We start from the raw sequence: 19,665 nt of genomic DNA on the forward strand, positions 1-19,665 counted from the left end.
TTGTATGGGAGGAGGGGAATGGAGGGACACAAGAAGCTCTACCTACAGAAGCTATGAAGTATACACCTTGTTTAATTTCTTTTGACTACTACTCAGGGCCAACATATACTGTGGCCTAAAGACTGAACCTAAACCCTCTTAAGTTTGAGACACACCTATTATGAAACACCTTCCACTGACTGACAGACACAAGCAACATCCTTTCTGGTTAGGTATAAGCCACAAGCAAGTCAAGGCAGGTATCTGAGCTATGTAGGCCAAGAGGTTTGAGGAGAGGGCTGAATGGAAATACTGGAAGCAGCAGAAGGAAATCTAGAGACAGGCAGAAGAACTTCCATGATGCTGGGGAAAAGCGCTAGCTGGAAAGAGGCTTGCAACCATGAGCAAAGGAAGTGTCTCCTGCCGTATTCAGGGAAACAGGATTTTATATACATTCTTTGTAAACAAACAGGATTGCACCAAAGAAACAGCTGACACCATCAATTTCTCCTAACAGACAATGCAAAAGACCCCAAATACTGACTAACCACTCAGGTCAAAAGGGGTATCATCATCAAGAAGGTAGCAGTTCTATGCACATTTCCACTGCTTTAGCAGGGGAGTTATTCTAGACAAGTGTAACCATGCATTAAATCTATTAAAAGGTGGTGGTACAATTTAAGTGTCCCATTGTGTCTCCACTGCAGTCAACAAGAGTTTGTCACTAACTTCAATGAGGGGTAAGAGGCAAAAGTAGTTTAGAAGCATCACTTTTTTTTTTTTAAGTCCTTACATTCAGCCTTCAAAGAGTTTTATAAAACAATTTTTGCTATGAAAAAAGTATACTTTTTATGTTACATTTATAACAAAGCTTTTCAAGAAAATAATAGATACATGTATTCAATTGCATCAGACTTCAAATGAAAAGACTACACAATACAAAAATTTTAGAACGTATAAACTCAGGAGTCTAATTGGTCAGTACTTTTCTAACCTATAAAAGGTGTACTTTCTTCTCCACCAGCTCTACTCAACTTTCGCATATGGAAAGGATTTAAGGGGAAAAGTAATTAAGGTGGATTCTGTTCATGAATATTCAATAATAGACAAGTTTTACAACCAATTGCAAACAAGGATAACTTTACTCGCAGACACTAGCAGGTAGTTTAGACTCCAAAAAATTGTATTGTTAGATTTTTTTTTTTTTTTAAAGACACAAATGTCCTCCATTTTTGAAATTAAATGAAAATAGCTTAATGGAATTTAGACAACCCTCACCATGTCTGAAATCCTAACAGAGCACTGTACTAGTATATGAAATCCTGAAAATGAAGGTGATTAGTAATGTCATTGCTCAAACTAGGTGCAAAAAATTAATAGCCTAGTGAATTTTTTTTTTTTTAGAACTGTTAGTCAGAAATATTAGTAATGCAGGTAACAAAAATGTGTTTTGAAGCCACAAACATATTTTAGCATAGAGTATTTAAAAATGTCAAAATAAAGGAAGCGCATCTTACTGCTTATAAGTACAAAAATTAAGTCTCTAACTTTTTGGTGTGCTTTTATTCCTTTTAGGCATAATAAAGGAAGACATTTAAACCAAATATGATGTTTAAATAAATTACATACTTTCATCTTTTTGGTGGTGGCTTTTCTATATTGATAACTGCCTTAATATTTGCTTATTCATTTAATTCACAAGGAAATGCTAACAAGCACTACTTATACTACTGACTAAGGAGCACGCTGTAGTGAATATTCTTTAAAGACTGTATCTAATATACAGCTAAGACCACTTCCTTAGGATGAACTAGACCACAGATAGACTATTACACACTTTACATAAAAAGTTTCAAAGGAAGATTAAAGCTAGAGCTAAAGCTACCATAGCACTCAGAGCAACACAATTCTTAGTTTGTGAAGAACAAAAAGTGACCAGAGGGGGAGGAAAAAAATTCAGGTTGTTAAGATTTCTACTCTGTCTAAATTTATGTTCAAATTAATAGCCCAATAACACTTCTAGCACAAGGCACTGTTCCCTCTCTATAACAGTGATCTTAGGATCCATATGTTTCATCTGATATAAAGAGGGAGCTAGAAGCCAGAGTGCAGTAGCATTCAACATTAACCTGATTAAAGAGACAGTAACCTTTTTTTGTCCACCTTAGCGTACGAGTTGCTGTGATCCCCCCAAAAAAAAAATTTAAAAAGTACCACTTCCAATTTCTTTATTTGTAACCTTTTGAAACTAATCACATAGAACTACAAAATTAGCAAATGCCTTGAAATCTGTATACAAAACATAAATTACCTCTAATTTCAAACTCAGTTATTACTGTACCACTCAATCCTTAGAAAAAGTGGCTCCAACACTACATCTCAGACCATTCTTAAAAAAGGAAACTGTTCCTTTAATGTGTCACCCTGCCCTCCCCCCCACACCCGAATTTCAACAGGTATCATTTAGTCGTCATCCTCAGGGACATTGCCAAGATGAGATTTTATGTTCCGTTCCCATAACTTCTGGTTGTCAGAAAACCCATGCTTTCCTTTGTTGAAAGAATTTGGTCCTGCTGAGGTTGGTGTATCTCTGCAAAAAGAAAAACAACAATTAGATATGGAGATTAGTTTAATCAGATCGTTGGGAGAACTGGATGTGTGACTGGAATGTTTCAGCTTCACTTTGCTGTTTCACATCCAGCTTGTGTCAGGAGTGCCCAAAAGTTACAACTGTTGGTATGGCTCTTCAGGGGCTTCTTATGTGAAATGAGCTTAGTTCCCTCAGTTTGGTTTCCAGTGGATAGGTGTCTGTCACAAGAAGTCGTCACAAGTGGCAGTGTTGTCACCTGTCCCCAAAATTGATCCCTCCAAAATCAGCCTGAGACACCCGGGCAAGGGGGGGAGGGACACAGGAGGGGTAAGTTCCACTGCTGCTGCCTGTGAAATACTAGCTCTATGGATATTTTAAAAAAAAACCACAGGATCCAGGCCTGTCAATTTTGCATCTTTCAGTAATAAGCCGACAGACTTTTTTTTTTTAATTAAAGAAATAAAATGTTAAACTGCTTTTAAAGTCTGAGACCCAAACTTAGCCATCATCTCTGGGTGCAACTTCACTGAAGACACCTCTATTTATATTAGAGCCTAACTTGGCCCTCACTCTCTCAAAGTTGTAGCAGCCAGAAATTAAGTTTACAGTTGCATCCAGAGAATGTAAAAACCATTATATACTCATATTTTCAGTAAGAGTTAAGTCCCCATATGGAGAGATTATGCTGGTGTCTTAACAATAGCGTACTAAAGTACTTCTTATGGGGCAAAATTCATTTAAAAAAACCCCATTCAACCCAAGCCCTTTTTTCCATATGCAGAGATTCAAGTTCTGAACAGACTACCCCAGTCTAGGAATATTTATACTGTGAAGGGTAAAACCAGACAGTTTGGGGTTGGGGAAATCTGGAGTTCGATAGAAGAAAAAAAAAAAAAAAAAAACACACACACGAGCAGAAGTAGTTTGCTTCTTTCAGTAACAACCACAAACTGCACCCAAATTTGCATCCTGTGGGAGGAAGCAGAACCTCTCTTCCCACTCTGGCAAAGCTAAGGGGGTATTTAAATGGGTGCATATCTGCAGGCCTGCATTTAGCCACAGCTGAAACATGAGAGTAATTCCAGTTGATAACGTCTCATTTCTGTAGAAAGCGACACTAAAGCTAACCTGTTTGCCCTTCATACGTTTCTGCACCATATGCAGGACTTAATCTGAACTGTAGAAGGTCCATCCTCCCCACCCATTCAACTCCCTCCCACCCCTCCTTTGGAAGAATGAGGTTAAAGCTGATCTACCTTCCAATATTCTTCATGCGCATCTTTGCTTCTGGAGGCATTTCTTCTGGTTCACTCTAGTTAAAGAGAAAGAACATGGATGTTAGGGCATAGTTAAACATTTTATTCTTCTCTTTTGAACATTCAGAAGCCAGACATGAAATGGAACTAACAATCTCTCAGGAAAGTAATAAGTTTTAGAGCACACAGTGCCTCTAGTCTATAAAGCCAAAAACAGGGGTAAAGAAGTTTGCATGTGATAAACAGATCCACACTATAGAGAAAGACCTTTATATTCATATTCAGTAAGATGCCAGCAAACATGCAGTACAATTTATCAGCAGCTACCGTTTTGGCAGCATGAGTTAATCACCTTCAACCATTTGCCTTCTAGGGCAGACTTACCCATCATATCATAATGTGTCACAACAACACCCCAGAAGCTGTCTCATGATCTTTTAACATTCTGCAAGTGTAGGACACTAACAAGTGGCAATGCCTCACTAACATCAGGAAAATCTTGGGAAAGGAATGGTACTGATGTCAACCCTAAGGACTTCTTTCCTGTGTGCTGTCTCTTCTACCTCCACCCTCCCAATTTTCCTTCTTTTTCCCCCCCCCCCTTCTCCTTTGTGCTCACAAGGTCTGCAGCAATCACAGCCATTACCACATATCATTCATCCAAGGTTTTTCTATACCATCCCATTAGCAATCGAAGTATTAAACAGGTTATTTAGCATTTCACACATGGAAAAGGGCCTGATGGGAAATGGACTGGCAATTGAAAAGCACTTGTGCAACGTGTGCAGAAATAAACTACTTGGCTTGTAAAGAGATAAATGAAGCTAAGCCAACTTTTGTATCCAGCTTTATGTATAAAACAGTATTTTGTGACAGAAAAGCATGGCAGATGCAACTGAATCAGAAGTGTGGTAGTCAGGCTTATCTATGGTAGTCACTCAAGCAAAACACTCAAGATATACTAGGATTTGTCTCAAAGGAATGCATGGCCATGGTATAGATCAGTGAAGAACTGTACCATCAAGTACTCTAAATTACCCATCTTTTATTAAACTTAAAATGGAACACATTAAATAAAATATTACGTGTCATTCGCTACACTGTAGATCTAGCCCATACCTGAATGTCTCAGCAGTATTTAGATTCAGTACACAACAGGAGGAAGACAATTACATTAAAAACCACAAAAAGAGGGAGCATCTATTTGCCTTTCTCCTCCCTCTCACTCCAAGGAACATTGGCAGCACTTGGTGAGTTACAGAAAACAAATGTTGAGGAGTCAGGACCTCCTGAACAAACAGTCAGCTCTAAAGCAACCACATTGCCCTGTCTGTCTGCTTAACTCCATTTTAAAGTCTTAATTTGTGTGACCAATCTGCCTGTTCAAATGTATCCCCTACCCCCTCTTCCTTAATAAACTATGGAGACCCATTGGTCCTGCTGATGAATGGAAACTCTTTTTGCATCTCACACTTGCAGTCTTGTGTTTCTGCCAACTCTGCTGAGGCCAAACCTCTCCATGCCCTTTCCCAATTAGCTGAATTGTTTACCACCACATTATTGCACTTCACTGGGGGGAGCATCATTTCTTTTCAGTTACTCTAGCCCCCCGCATCATCAAACCCATAGACAGAAAGCAGCACTGAGAATTTGAACTAGTTTCCAGCAGGGCAATCTGGAGATCTGGGCTCAAGTTCCATAGGTGAACATGAGATTACTGGTCTCTTTTCTAGTGAAATTTTATTAACATTTCTAATTTTCGCATATATTGACCTTTGTCAGTTAACTGCTCATATATTTTTATGTACATGCTTTGCAGCTTGTGTAAAGTGGGGGTGCTTAAGCAGTTGTGGAAAAGCCTTGGAAGAATGTGGTTTAATTGGAAAGATTGGTCCTGGAAGGTAACTTATAAAAAAGTCCGAAGAAAAGACCCCAATTATCAGGAATGGTGCTAACTGGTTTTAGCACGGAGCAGTACTAAAGTCATGTAGGTTCTGATAAATAATGTAATTAAAAAGATAAATTATTAACAATTTCATTGCTAATATCTGCTGTCCGGTGTCAGAGCCAGCCAAGCACCCCAGGTTTAGTCCTGTTGTAAGTATCAGACCAGTGCTTATAACGGCATGTTACTATATGGGTGTGATGATTTCTTAGGTGTTTAAGGCCCATTTGAAGTGTCCCTATAAGCACCATTCAACCTTTAGATTTAATCAAGAAATTTATGGTTGAATTGGTTTTGTGGTGGTATTCTGTATTACTGATAAAATAAAAAATTCCAACAACGTGTTTAAGGGAAACACTGGATCAGTTCTAAATTATAGTGCACTGACATTTTTGTGGAGAAGCTTACAGAGTACCTACTCACACTGCCTAACTCTAACCAGCACTAACTGTTCCCCTCTGTAGTGAGCGCCAGCCATCAAGTGGTATTTACTTACATCATCATCTTCATTGAAAACTGCTGCTACAGAAAGGGTTTTTGGAGCAAGGGTGGGAGCAGGCTCTTTAGGTTTCTGAAATAGATTGAAAACACACCGAATGAAATCCGACGGGTCTGCTTACTTGACTAGGATCCATTTAACCTTTCAAAAGACTTTTTAAAAATGGAATTCATTAAACATCTTCACTGAAATTGAAGTAATTTTTTAAAGACATGCATAAGTTAATTTCTAACTGGCTAAACTAGAAGTCAAGGTAGTTCTCTGAAGTAGACAGAAAATAGTTTTCCAGTAACAGGACAAGGGAGCATCTGTCCATTTGGGCAAGATGTTTTCTGATGAACTAGTCCGATCCTCCCAGATTTCAATTCCCTACAAGCAAGTATTAGTTTTTTTGGCAAACATGCATATTACAGGGGCACGTGGCTACTGGTGCATGACATGGGAAATTAAATCAGAATCTGAGCAGCTTGTGACAACTATGTCTCAAAAGTACCACACACAGGATTGGGCCATATCCCCATCTGTTCTTTATTCTTGAGGCCGCACTGGAGTATTTAAGTCTGTCAACTGCAAGAGGCGGAGCATGTTTGTCTTTTTGTACTTTAACAGGTCTCAGAATTTTTCTTGATTGAACAATCAAATGCTTTTTAACTAAATGTTTCCAATTCAGAAGCAGAAGGTAGCATCAGACTGTTTCATACAGGGGGTCTTTGTTGGAAAAAGCTCAATTTACACTTCCCAACAGACACCTTCCTCTACTCAAAACATATCCAGCCATCAAAATCTGAGACATTTTTGTACTCTGTATAATACAAAAGGAATCAAAATTAATGACTCCAAAGAAAAATAAGATGACAATGTTTAAACTGCTGGTAATAACTTTGATTTACATAGCATCATCCTGCTCTAGTGCACAAATGCTTCCTCACTTCTGTACTATTATGGAGACATTCTGCATACATTTACACTCTGTGGTCATACATACAGTAGTGGGTATTGGGGAGAAACAGGATTAGGTTCAGTGTGTCAATGCAGCCACATCTATTCATTATCCTACCTGTAAGGAACAATTGCTGCTAAGAAGTTTATCTTCCCTAGAGGCATTAACACAGACCACTAGGATAGGCCAGAGGGCAGGGAAAAAATAATGATCCCAAATTTGGATGCAAACGTAGTTGAATCACTGAGCTAGAAATCCTAAGAGCCAATTGAACTTGCTAGTGGCTCAAAAGGCATCTTTGTCAATTTTTCAAGGACTGTGTTTACCTTATTGTGTATGTTCTAAAATGGTTTGTTTTGTTTTTCCGATTTGAAAGCAACATGCCCTTAGAAAAACATCCTACTGAGCAATCTTTTGCTCCTGGTTTGTAAAATGCTGACGTACCTACAGAGTTCTTGAGGAATAGAGACTGAACTGAACCTATTTAGAGATTTACAATGGACACTTCACTGTGGTATTTGAGAACTGTGTAAGAATTACATTTATAAACAAGCATATGCTTGCCTGTCCCAGAATAGTGAATGAAGCAGGTTAGTCAATGGGAAAAGTAAAGATCCATTTGATTGGTAACAAATTGGAAACCTCTTCAATTTAATTTAATACATCCACATAAACAAACAGGAGAAGGAATTATCAAATCTGTCCTGGACAACAGAGGATTAGGATTCTTGGAAACGTAGCATGGCAATGAGGCCCATTTCCTGTACATTCTGCAGATACTGATCTCAGCACGTATTACATTCTAGTATCTTTAAATCAAGCCGCCCAAGAGGCGTTTGTATAAATTAGACTAATTGGCCTTGTGACAGAAGAAGCAAAAATGAAAGATACATTTTCCAATGCAAAAGTAATATCTTAGAAGTTAAAGATGACAAAGAATTACTAGTCCACCCACAGGTGTCAGTGCAAGATACAGTGCTTTTCCCTCCATCTAGTTATAAGTGTTCTGAGCATTGAAGCTTCCAGCACTGCTTCAGGAAGCTATTCCAGGCTTAGATCTTAGAGAATTATTTCAGATATTCAAGGACAATTTAGAATTAATTTTGTCCCATTACTCTTCCTCTCTCTTGGACAACTCTAAACAATTCTCACTGGTGTTATACCCTTAAAATACTTACTAGAACAAAAGGATAGGCCCCACAACACTTCCCCACATGTCAACTTCAATATTTTTAATCAACCTACCCACATTAAGTTTCATTAACTTTCTCTCCAAGTCAGTCCCTCAAGAATAAAATACTCTCTTGGTCTTAGGTTTCCTTTAAAAATAAACCAAAAACATTCAAACAACTTACATTTGCTCCAAGTTTGATGGATATCACAGGTGCCTTCTTTGTTGTCTGACTGCCTATGGCAAATCCAAACTTGGACATTTTGGCAGGAGCAGGCTTTGTGGTGAAATCTTCAGCTTCTTCATCAGCTACCCGTTTCTCTGCACTGCGACTCGAACTTTCCCCTCCATTACTGGAAGAAACAGTCTTAGTTTTCACAGGTTTTTCTGCCTCTTCTTCAGGTCCTGGTGAAGTCGAAACAACTTACCAAGATGAGCTATTTTTACTGAGCAGATTGTTGGGAGCAGCAACCTCATAAAGCATTGTTATGGGGAGGGTACTTACAGTGCCAGCAGTCTCCACCACTGCTGCATATGCAGCATGTAAAGACAAACAGTGAAAGAAACTGCAAGCACTTAACTAAAGTAGTACAAAAAAAGTCTTTATATATACAAAAGTCTGAAAAAGCATTGAAGCATCAGATCACTGTTAATATGGGACTGTAAGTTTATCTAGACAGTTACACTTAATTTTTTAACAGTCTTCTGGGGTCTAGGTTGCACAAGTTAACATTTCACATTTGGAGTCCCAGTTTCAAACCTAGTGTACACAATTTAAGATTAGACACAGATTTGTTTACATAAAAAATGCCCATGTCAGTCTATACATAGGCTCCCATAGCAGATCATTAAAACCATACAAGTAGTTGAGATTGGTAGTCTTAACTTAATTTCTAATCACTGCTTGTCTACATCCCTCAATTCAATATAACTGACAGATTCTGTTTCAGGAGGAAATCAGCACCAGAATCGCTAACTGAAGCAAAGTGCTTTTGAGAAGCTTGTATCACGCCTGGGTTTGCAAACTCATGGGAAATGCCCTTTTCCTGTGAAAATGACCCATCCAGCACAACACTCCCATCACACCTGTGCTCATATACAGAGCTCCCTCAGCCACACCAAGTGAAAAAAATGGTACTCTGAAGTTTCACTATGCTCCTGGAGTTGGTGGAACAGTACACACATGGGCACAGCTTGCTCCTCTGCTGCTGCAAGAGCAGGAAGAAGAGAAAAAACCGATGGAAAATGGACAGAAAAGGAGGGAGTTCACATCAGTGGTCTGAGGACAATATTACCACGTTTGGGACCCAACTACGTCCCTTGCTATGAGGGAAAGCAGGGGATGGGAGCACCACACAGGCAGCAAATTCAGACCTTGAGTGAAGGGTCTGCTTTGCACTGCCCACTAGCAACTGTCAGCAACCATGTGGAAAAAACAGCAGTTCAAAACTGGGGACGATTACCAAGATTGTAGCCTTAGGGGAAAGAAACAAAATCCGGAGAAACAGAGGGGCTAGAGAAACAGGGAAATCTGTGAAAGGGGAAGTCATACTCTGTTTTAGCATAACAGAAGTCTTTAAATATATATTTAAATCTCAAATATGATGCCTCCATAATACAGCACCACTATTTTTCCTAAGTACGGATGCATGGTGCCCTCTCTACCCATCCTCATCCTCCATCTATAGTAACTCTTCACTTAACACTGTAGTTATGTTCCTGAAAAATGAGACTTTAAGAGAAACAATGTTAAGCAAATCCAATTTCCCCATAAGAATTAATGTAAATGGGGGGGTTTAGGTTCCAGGGAAATATTTTTCACCAGACAAATAAATATACACATATATATACACACACACACCCACTATAAGTTATAAACAAACCATTTAATACTATACACAGCAATGATGATTGTGAAGCTTGGTTGAGGTGGTCAAGTCAGAGGGTGGGATATTTCCCAGGGAATGCCTTACTGCTAAATGATGAACTAACACTCGGCTGAGCCCTCAAGGGTTAACACATTGTTGTTAATGTAGCCTCACACTCTACAAGGCAGAACAAATGGAGGGAGGGGAGACAGCATGGCAGACAGACACACCATGTGTGTGTGTGTGTGTGTGAGAGACACACATTGCCCTTTTAAGTACACTGACCCCACTATAATTACATTGCCTTTTAAAGTAGCTCAGCAAGTTAGGACCGCAGCTGCTCCCAGCAAGCTCCCTCCGTCCTGAGCCCCGTCATGTCATGTCCCGTCCTCTGCCCCACTCTAGAGAGATGGGGTAAGCGGGGGGACAGGAGCAGGGAGAAACCTTGACATTAGCGCGCCCCTCCCTCCCCCGCACAGCAAGCAGGAGGCTCCCTGGAGCAGCTCCAAGGCAGAGGGCAGGAGCAGCATATGGCAGTGGGGGGAGGGACAGCTGAACTGCCTGGCAATTGATAGCCTGCTGGGCGGCTGCCGCACAGGGAACTTAGAGGAGCGGGGAGTTGATAGGGCGGCTGCTGGTCCACCCTGGTTCCAAGCCCCCACCTGCTAGCTGCAATGGGCTGCTCTTTCTGCAAGCAGTAGACAAAGCAGGCAGCTGCCCAATAACGTTATAAGGGAGTACTGCGCAACTTTAAACGAGCATGTTCTCTAATTAATCAGCAACTTAACAACAAAACAACATTAACCGGGACGATTTTAAGGGAGGAGTTACTGTACCTATAATTTCCTGCCATGCTTTCCAAGTCATACAAACTGCCTGTCCATGATGTTTCTTGACTGGGGAGCAAAATATATTGTTAACTCACTGTTTCAGTCAGCAAAACAACAACAACTAGATGCAACCAACTTAGAACAGTTATTTTACCCTTGGGAGCATAACAGACAGTGAAACTGACTAGGAGCTCAATGGTAATTAGTTTCACTATCCATGAGCAATGCAAGTCTGTGCTGCTACCCAGCTTGACTTAGGAAGAGAGAAATAAATGTGGGGGTAAGGAAAGAATAAAGTTAAGGACAAGTGAGACAGAATCAAGAGGAAGAAGGAGACATAAAAAAGTTAATTAGGAACAGCAATGTTCCTAGTTCTAATGCTAGTAATTCCATCTGACACTTCTGAATGCACATTACAGAGCAATTTTTCTAAGTGTGCCTTAAAGCAGCTCTAAGTGCAAGACTAGTCTTTCATGTAATCAACCAAAGTTTTAATTCCTAACTTTAGAAAATGGTAGTTTAGGATAGGGCATATTTAATCCAAAATGTTTCAGGCAGAGAAACATCACTGTACTTGGAATATGTTGTCTTGCCAATGGAACATAAATAACCCTTTCTTAAAATGCTGAAAGATATATTTCTCTAATGATGATGATCACAGCAACAAGAAGATCTTGTCACAAAGTTTACTATACAGCCTTAATTAAGCTTAAGTTCAATCAGTAAAGTGTGGAAGTTCAGAAGCCAGTTTTAGCAACTACACTCAGAGGTCCAAACTGCAAGGAAGGGAAGGCCTGGGAATCTCAAAATGTAAATTCAAAAATGGGTTATTCTGAGAGAAAACCCTTGCTGGCTCGCAGGCTAGGGAATCACCAAGAGAAGGAATGAGTGTAATGAGCCAACAGGATTTTATATTATTGCTTTAAAAAAAAAAAAAAAACACACATTTTCCCAGTCAGCAGTCTGGCCAACTCATTCTCTACTTTGTGCTATTTTATTTTCTTCTCTTTCATTCCTCATTTTAGAATTTTTTCTTGCTTTATCTGAAGGAACAGAAACTGAGGCAGTGTGTTTATTGCTGACAAGCAGCTTGTAAATTTTGACTATAAGAGCAAAACAGAGTGATGTGTGTATTCATGGAAGAGTCTGAGGAATAACTGAAGAGTGATTATGCAGATCGGACACCCTCAATAAGAGTGCTGGGAAGTACACAACTAAGAAAAAAAATGTAGTTATGCATCAATAAGTATAACATGCTTGCACTCAGACTGGCTAAGAATTGAATTTCTGGCAATTATGTATTTGAATTGATAATGCAATATTTAAGTAGTTGGCCAAAGCTGGATTATAGTTTTATTAATATTTCAAGATTAGCCAAAAATTACCTACCTAAACTGGAAGTTTAGACAAGACTGACAAGTCTTCTCTGAATCTATTCCTGGAACAGTACAGATTGTTCGTTGGCAAGGAAATTACAAGTGAACTGGAATCTCAATCATTTCAAGAGACCCTCTCACAGGTGCCCATATGTAACAAGTTTCAGGTAACTGATAAATGGGCCAAGCAGAGATGGGTATAGAGCTTAGTTCCTGTTCTGAAATTGTGTGCACCTCTCTTTGTTAAGAATGTAGGACTTGATTCTACTGAAAATCTTGCAGAAATCAGATGAGCTTCCATAACCATGCAAAGTAATCAATTTTCGAAGAGATGCAGCAATATGTGCTGAATATCAGAGGAACAAGATAAAGCCCTTTATATGTAAGTGCTGCACTAAAATTCTATATGCAGTAAGGTTAGACAATAAACGGATCTCAAGGTTAGAACCACGATAACATTACACACGTTATGCATAACATTAGTATTGAATAGGAAAAGTGTATGATGATGATTTTCAGAACTTTAAAGCCACTTGTGTGTCCCCCACATTCTCCTATTCTCTCTCCCACCCTTCTCTTTCTGAAAATCACTAGCCTCTATCACCACCATTCTTTGTGCCTCTCACGCCCTGCCATTCTGAGCTAAGCAAGATTATATTTTTATAGAAATTAACGTTTCTTCCTATAGAAGCCCCAACGTATTGCATTTCTGAAGTCTTTCTTCTGCAAGAATTTCTAAGCACTTCCCTATAAGCCATAGGGAGCCAAATTATGTATTTTAAGGCTAGATTTAAACCTTTCTAGGCTCCAAACACTATAAGAAGGAAGTACAGTACAGAGACGGGGAAGCTCTTAGTAGGAACATGTTTCATCAGTGTATCAGTTATGCCTTTCTAGAGTATGATTTTTACAAAGGGAGATGAGCTTACTCATTCAGAAAGGGCAAAAAAAGAGACTCTACCCAGACCAGACATTTGCTTTTATGGAACAACTAAATCATTATCTTTAAAAAACATTAATGGCAAACCTGGAATACTGATAACTAAAAGCTGAACTCTAACTACTGCACTCAAGGAGCAGATGAGTCTTGTCCTCTTTTCACTTTCAACAATTGAGTCTTCTCTTTCCCAAAATTGGCTTCCAGGACAGCCTGTCGAGGTGGTGTGACCATAGCTACATTTAAGACCAGTAGCAGATTGCTAGCAGCAAAAGTTTCCCTACAGAAACTTCACTTGCCTGATGAGCTGCAAAATGTTTAAAGCAGCCCCGTGAAAATTTCCCTTAAGTACTCTGTTTCTGTAGGTAATAAGAAATCTAGATACTAGTCTTCTCGTTGCAAAGCTGTTCTTGAGTTAGGTTTACCAACTGTTCTCAAGTGGAATTTTTTTAGCCTCTCTCTAAGCCCCACAGTGCATTTGGGTTTTTGTGCTTTCATATTCTTTTTTCTAATGCCAACCAGATCATATTCCACCTCTCTTTTCTACCTCCCATAAGCATCACTGCTATTTTCATAACTACCCAGACCTGTGCTCTGTATTTAGGTGATAGCTAGATGGAGGAGTGTTGCTTCAAGGAAGAACTACTCACTTGCAAGTCAACAAGGACATATAAGTGAGCAGTTTTCACTCTCTTTTCTGTGTAGGTTGTGCATCTGATAAACAGGACTGGCAATGATGCTAATTTTATAGCTTCTCAAGTTTCTGCATTGCTCATCCAATAGATCTCTTGCCTCTGGGCAAGGTTGAGAGTTCCGGACCCCAGTGTAGGACTATTAAGAGTCACATCAGAACAAGAGCACCTATGTTCATTTTGGAAGGCCTTCAGCAACTCAGGAAAAAATTCAAGATTTCACATCAGTATCTAAAGAGCAAGGAATAACTCCAGTGTCTTGGCCAACCTTCCACTTTAATTAAAATAATGTTCTACTGTCCACGGTTGTGTGTGGGCCACTGAAGACTGCATGTCTGCAAAACTAGTCAGTCACTGAATTACTAGCATCTAATTTACTGTTTCCTACAGCACTGAGGTTTAAGGAGCTACGCAAAACCAAATGTTTTTGTACAGATAACTATCTGTATAGAGGACTAAAATGACACTACTTATGTGCCTATCTGAAGATATTCTCACTTGTCAAGCCTGTTTTAATTAGGTTAAAGCCTTCATTTAATTGCTAGAGAGTGGCCCCATCTGAAGTCCCAATGAGTTATGTTTAAACCAAAAAGGGGGAAAAGGTCAGCCTTTGGCTTGGCAAATATACCATTACCGCCAGGTGGAAGATGAGGGGGGAAAAACATTCAGTTTTCCAAGACAATGGACAATAAATGATGTGCTGGCAGATTCTAATAGCAGACCCAAACAACATTAACCTCATTTTCACTTTATATATAAAAAAAAAATCTTGTAAACTGCTACCAAAAAGAGTATAATGTTTGAAGTAGTGTGTAAGGAAAATTATAGTTTACTGAGAACCGTAGAGGCACCATATAACCATAAAATAAGCTGAACCTTAAGAGGTAGAGGTATTGTAGATCCTCTGGAGCTACAATATACATTATTTCTCTCAATATTTGGTAGAGCTACTCATTGGGCAGTTCGGTAACAAAATATATGTATTTGTTTATGCAAATTAATCTACTGGATACCTTAACTTAAAAAAAATAAGAATCAGGGAATATGACAAAAAAATTGACATCCCTGGACAATACTAAGCCCAATCCTGCAGTCTTCATCCAGGCAAGATCCCCAGTGAACGACAGGAGCTTTACCCAACTAAGCACTGCAGGATCAAGTCCTCTAACTTTAAAGATCAAGTCTAACTACTTGGTACAATCCAGTAAGAGTGGACCACACCGAGTTAATGACTAGACTGCCATTTTCCCTCTGATTCAAGTAGCCAAAAAAAACCAAAACCCAAAGCCTATGCCATGAAACCTAATTTCAAAGATGTGGGTACCAAGTTTACTGAGATCAAGCTCTCTATCAGGCTGGTCTAGTGGTCTTAAGGCATCACAGGAGGACAACCCCTCTCCCTGGTGCCCCTCCCCAGCACGGGTGCTGGAACTAAGGGTGCGGTGGGGGGAGGGGGGGGAAGGGAAGGGAGATGCTGCAACACCCGCCCGGTCTTGAAATGGTTCCTGTCACATACAGGGTTTACAGTGCGGTTCAATAGCTCTCAGCACCCCCGCTACACAATTTGTCTCTGCTCCCCAGCCGTACAGCTCCAGGCCTGAGCAGGTCGGTCCCGGTCAGCGCAGGTGACACCCCCACGCTGCTGCGGCCAGCGACCGCCGCGCCCGGGCCCCGCATTTCCCTCGCTAGGCATGAAGCCATCCAGCCAGGGCGGGCCGGTGACTCACCCCAAGCGGCCAACCGCCCGCGGGCCGCACTGAAGCCACCCGGAGCCAGACACGGCTCCCTGGCTCCGCAGCTGGGCAGGCGGCCGGACTCTGAGCAGCCGGAGACCGCGCCCCGGGCCCCCCCCCGCCCGGGCCCTTCCCCGCCCCCCAGAGGACCGCGCCCGGGTCCCCTCCCCTTGCCCGCCCTCGGGTCCCCCATGCGCGGGGAAGGGGGTATATGGGGTGAGCGGCGCTGCGTGTTCACCTCCGTCTGCCTGCGGCTGCGTCGGCTTCTCCTCTCCCGCTTTGCTGTCCGCCATTTTCCCCCACCACCTCCCCCCGGCTCCTGAGCATGCGCGTTAGCCTGCTTTAGTTCTCCCGCTCCCTCCCTGCCATACAGGAGAAGCGGCGGCCCCAGAACCTCGAGAAAGAACTCGCCCCCTGTGGCTGGGAGTGACGAAGCCGGAAACGGTCAGCGCGTCACATGTCTCAGGGCAACGGCGCTTCCGCTTATGCGGCCAGCCGCTCCTCGACGCAGGGCAAGCTGACTTCCGCTGCGTATGTGACCGCCGCAGAGGAACGCAGAAAGCAATAAGCCGCTCTCTGATTGGTCAGGAGGAATGACTCCGTCCTAACCAATCAGGGTGCCACTTGGGCATGGTTGGTGATGAGCACTGGCGATTTAAAGGGCCAGGAGAGGAGGTAACCTCTCATCCCCCTTAACATAGGTTTTTCTGCCCCAGTGGGCTGGGAGGTGGGGGACAGACAGAGAGCGACACACACGGTGCCCCACATAATGGCAGGACAATGTGGAGCAAATACACGTCATATGAGAGCCTGGCCGCTGCACCATCAGCCCTCGATTCGAGGCTGATCTCTACCACAGATTTACATATGCGTCCGTTCCTGGAGCCACAGATCCGCCTGCACTTGGTACAGACACAGGTCAGGCCGGGCCTGGCCGCCACTGCTCCAGAGTGAGCTGACCCAAAGCCCAGTGATGTCAATGGACAGACCATGGGTTTGAGATCAGGCCCACCATCTGATGCTGAACCTCTGAGCCCTGAGAAAGGAGAGTCCTTTCACTCAGACAGACAGGAACAGCTCACAGCTTTAAAAACAGAAGTCCCAGGTTCAGTCTCTGCTACCAATGACACAGCCAGGAGCATGCTGTTACAAGGGATGGCAAACAGGAAGAACTGAACTATTGTTGGTTTCAGAGTAACAGCCGTGTTAGTCTGTGTTCGCAAAAAGAACAGGAGTACTTGTGGCACCTTAGAGACTAACCAATTTATTTGAGCATAAGGTTTCGTGAGCTACAGCTCACTTCATGGGATGCATACTGTGGAAAATACAGAAGATGTTTTTATACACACAGACCATGAAAAAATGGGTGTTTATCACTACAAAAGGTTTTCTCTCCTCCCACCCCACTCTCCTGCTGGTAATAGCTTATCTAAAGTGATCACTCTCCTTACAATGTGTATGATAATCAAGGTGGGCCTATTGTTGGGTGTTGTAGCTACATTGATCCCAGGATATGACAGAGACAATCTTCATATTACCTCATAGAGTCTCAGGGTTGGAAGGGACCTCAGGAGGTCATCTAGTCCAACCCCCTGCTCAAAGCAGGACCAATCCCCAATTATTGCCCCAGATCCCTAAATGGCCCCCTCAAGGATTGAACTCACAACCGTGGGTTTAGCAGGCCAATGCTCATCCACCTTGCCTCTCTATGAATCTGTGACGCTTGGGACAAGCTTCCCTGTCCCCACTCCACCCAGACACCACTGCTGGTGGATGACCCACATATACAGTTTCATGAGCTGGCTGACAACTGAATCTTTTAGCTCAGGCAGAAAGTCCACAATCCTGAGGTCCCAGATTTGATCCCTGATGATGATGTCCTAGGGCCAGGTGAAGCATTTCTGCTTGTATATATTCTATTCCTGTTTTCATTTTTAAATATAGAGCTACACTTAAAGGACTATCACTTTCAAATCTAGCCAGTTTTAAGAGCTTTGAAAACTAGCTGGTGGTTCTACAGTTAGCCTAATCACACTCCACCAATTTTATGGTTTTAAAACCATATTTTCCTATTTTTTAAAAATGGTTTTCTTTCCTGTTACTGTATAAAAGATAAGCAAGGGAATAGATAATAGTAAAGGTGAGGTTGATTGTACATCAAGTGCTCTCCTGCACACAGTAAACTCACTGAAAACAAAATAAAGTTATTGTAAAAGATGAATCAAATAATCTTACATTATTTGTAAAAATACACTTAGCTACAAGTGCATTTAAGTTGATGTTTGCAGTATTGTAGCTGTGTTGATCACAGGATATTAAAGAGACAAGGTAGGTGAGATATCTTTTATTGGACCCACTTCTTGTTGGTGAAAGAGACAAGCTTTCAAGTTTACACATGGCTTTCTGGGGGGGTGGGTGTAAATTTGAAAGGATTTAAAAAAGGGTCTCCCATTGCTCTCTGGTCTAATGACGTTCTCCCACTGCTCTCTGGCCCAATGACTGTTCTGCTGTGGATAAATACTTAGTTCTTGGGCCAGAGAGAAAAAGAGAGTAACTGTGCAGTCCAGTGATTAGGGTACCCATGTTGGAGACCCTAGGGCATCCCCCTGCTCTAATCACTCTTTCATTATTTATTCAGAGCGCAATAGGTTCAAAAGGAGAGATTGAGGGCACCCCACAGCTGAATATCCCATAGCTCAGTTGTTAAGAGTACCCTCCTGTACAAATACTTTCTCTTCTGCTGGCAGAGAGGTGGGGAAATGAAGCTAGGTTCCTCACATCCTAGATGAGTGATTTACCTACTGGGTAGACCATCGCCAGCCCTTTTATGTGGGGCAAGCCATGTGCATAACTGATTCCCTCAAGAAGCAGTTTAGGTGCCTCTACCACCTACCTGCAGGATTTGTTTGTGGATTGCTATACTGACATAGGCACCTCTCTGAGAGAGGGTGGGGCCTAGCATACATCTAGTCTGCATCTCCCACTGGCTAGATTAGGTAACACCTCCCTTAGCCTGTTGCAGAGTGCACTTTTAGGCCTCTCTCTCTCCCGCTTCATTGTATAAGGCCTAGATACTCAATTTAGCTTTAGGATCACAGCATTATTCTTGTGATTTTCTAGATGGCTAAGATGGGCACCATGATGCTCAGTATTGCAACACTTATAACCCTTCATAGATTCCACCCGAAGTAGCTTCTCAGAAGGAAGACAGATTCTCATTTGTATTTTTAAAGATGCAGGAACCAATGAAATGTTAGATTCTTTTGATCAGCAATATTTTTTTCAGTCACATCTACCAAGATATCCCGTTTGAAATATGAAGGTAAACAGGCCTGTCATTTACTTTTCACCCTGTTCCTGTGTAAAAAGTCTACTCGGGCCCCCCTTAAAGTCATAACATTGCTGTTTAAATTTTTGTAGGTAAGATGGGGAAATTGTCACCATTCTCACTTCTCTTGGACAGAGGGTAACTAGAACTGTGATATGTAAAGGCTTTTTCAAAGGTAGGAAAAAAACCCTAATCTGCAACTTGAACAGTCATTTTCACCTAAATCAGTGATTTAAATTTCATGCATAACTGAGAAGTGTTGTGTATTTTCAGTACAGAACTGCCACATGAAAACAGACTCTCTGCCCCTAGGGGTATTACTAGTACCAGTGTTTATTATTTTCAAAAGCTGTAGAGGATTGGAAAAATCTAAATGATAAAAGGGACAAAAATGCATATATTTAAAAAAAAAAAAAAAAGTCTTTCACAGGTCCACATCGCTTTCTTCCACGAGGTGAGTGAATTTTAGAACCGCAGGTCAGATTGTCTTATGTTTACATTCACAAGGCATCATCACATCA

General features: G+C 41.4%; 1 protein-coding gene across 4 annotated transcripts; it reads right to left on the bottom strand.

Annotated features, from left to right (window-relative positions):
• Positions 1-874: 874 nt before the first annotated feature.
• Positions 875-16,185, bottom strand: PCNP (PEST proteolytic signal containing nuclear protein). 4 transcript variants are annotated; one of them, XM_074973167.1, is made up of 6 exons: positions 16,055-16,158; positions 11,085-11,144; positions 8,565-8,733; positions 6,267-6,341; positions 3,826-3,881; positions 875-2,569 (listed from the first exon to the last, which is right to left on the bottom strand). In XM_074973167.1, the coding sequence occupies exons 1-6, from the start codon at positions 16,141-16,143 to the stop codon at positions 2,443-2,445; spliced, it is 576 nt and encodes a 191-aa protein (XP_074829268.1). In that variant the 5' UTR covers positions 16,144-16,158; the 3' UTR covers positions 875-2,442. The 4 variants fall into 4 exon arrangements, with proteins under 4 accessions (XP_074829268.1, XP_074829287.1, XP_074829258.1 ...); XM_074973157.1 differs by having other exon boundaries at positions 885-2,569; positions 8,565-8,785; positions 16,055-16,129; XM_074973186.1 differs by lacking the exon at positions 11,085-11,144 and having other exon boundaries at positions 884-2,569; positions 16,055-16,185.
• Positions 16,186-19,665: the final 3,480 nt, after the last annotated feature.

This window comes from Natator depressus, chromosome 1 (genome assembly GCF_965152275.1).
Source record: "Natator depressus isolate rNatDep1 chromosome 1, rNatDep2.hap1, whole genome shotgun sequence".
Classification (NCBI taxonomy): domain Eukaryota; kingdom Metazoa; phylum Chordata; order Testudines; family Cheloniidae; genus Natator; species Natator depressus.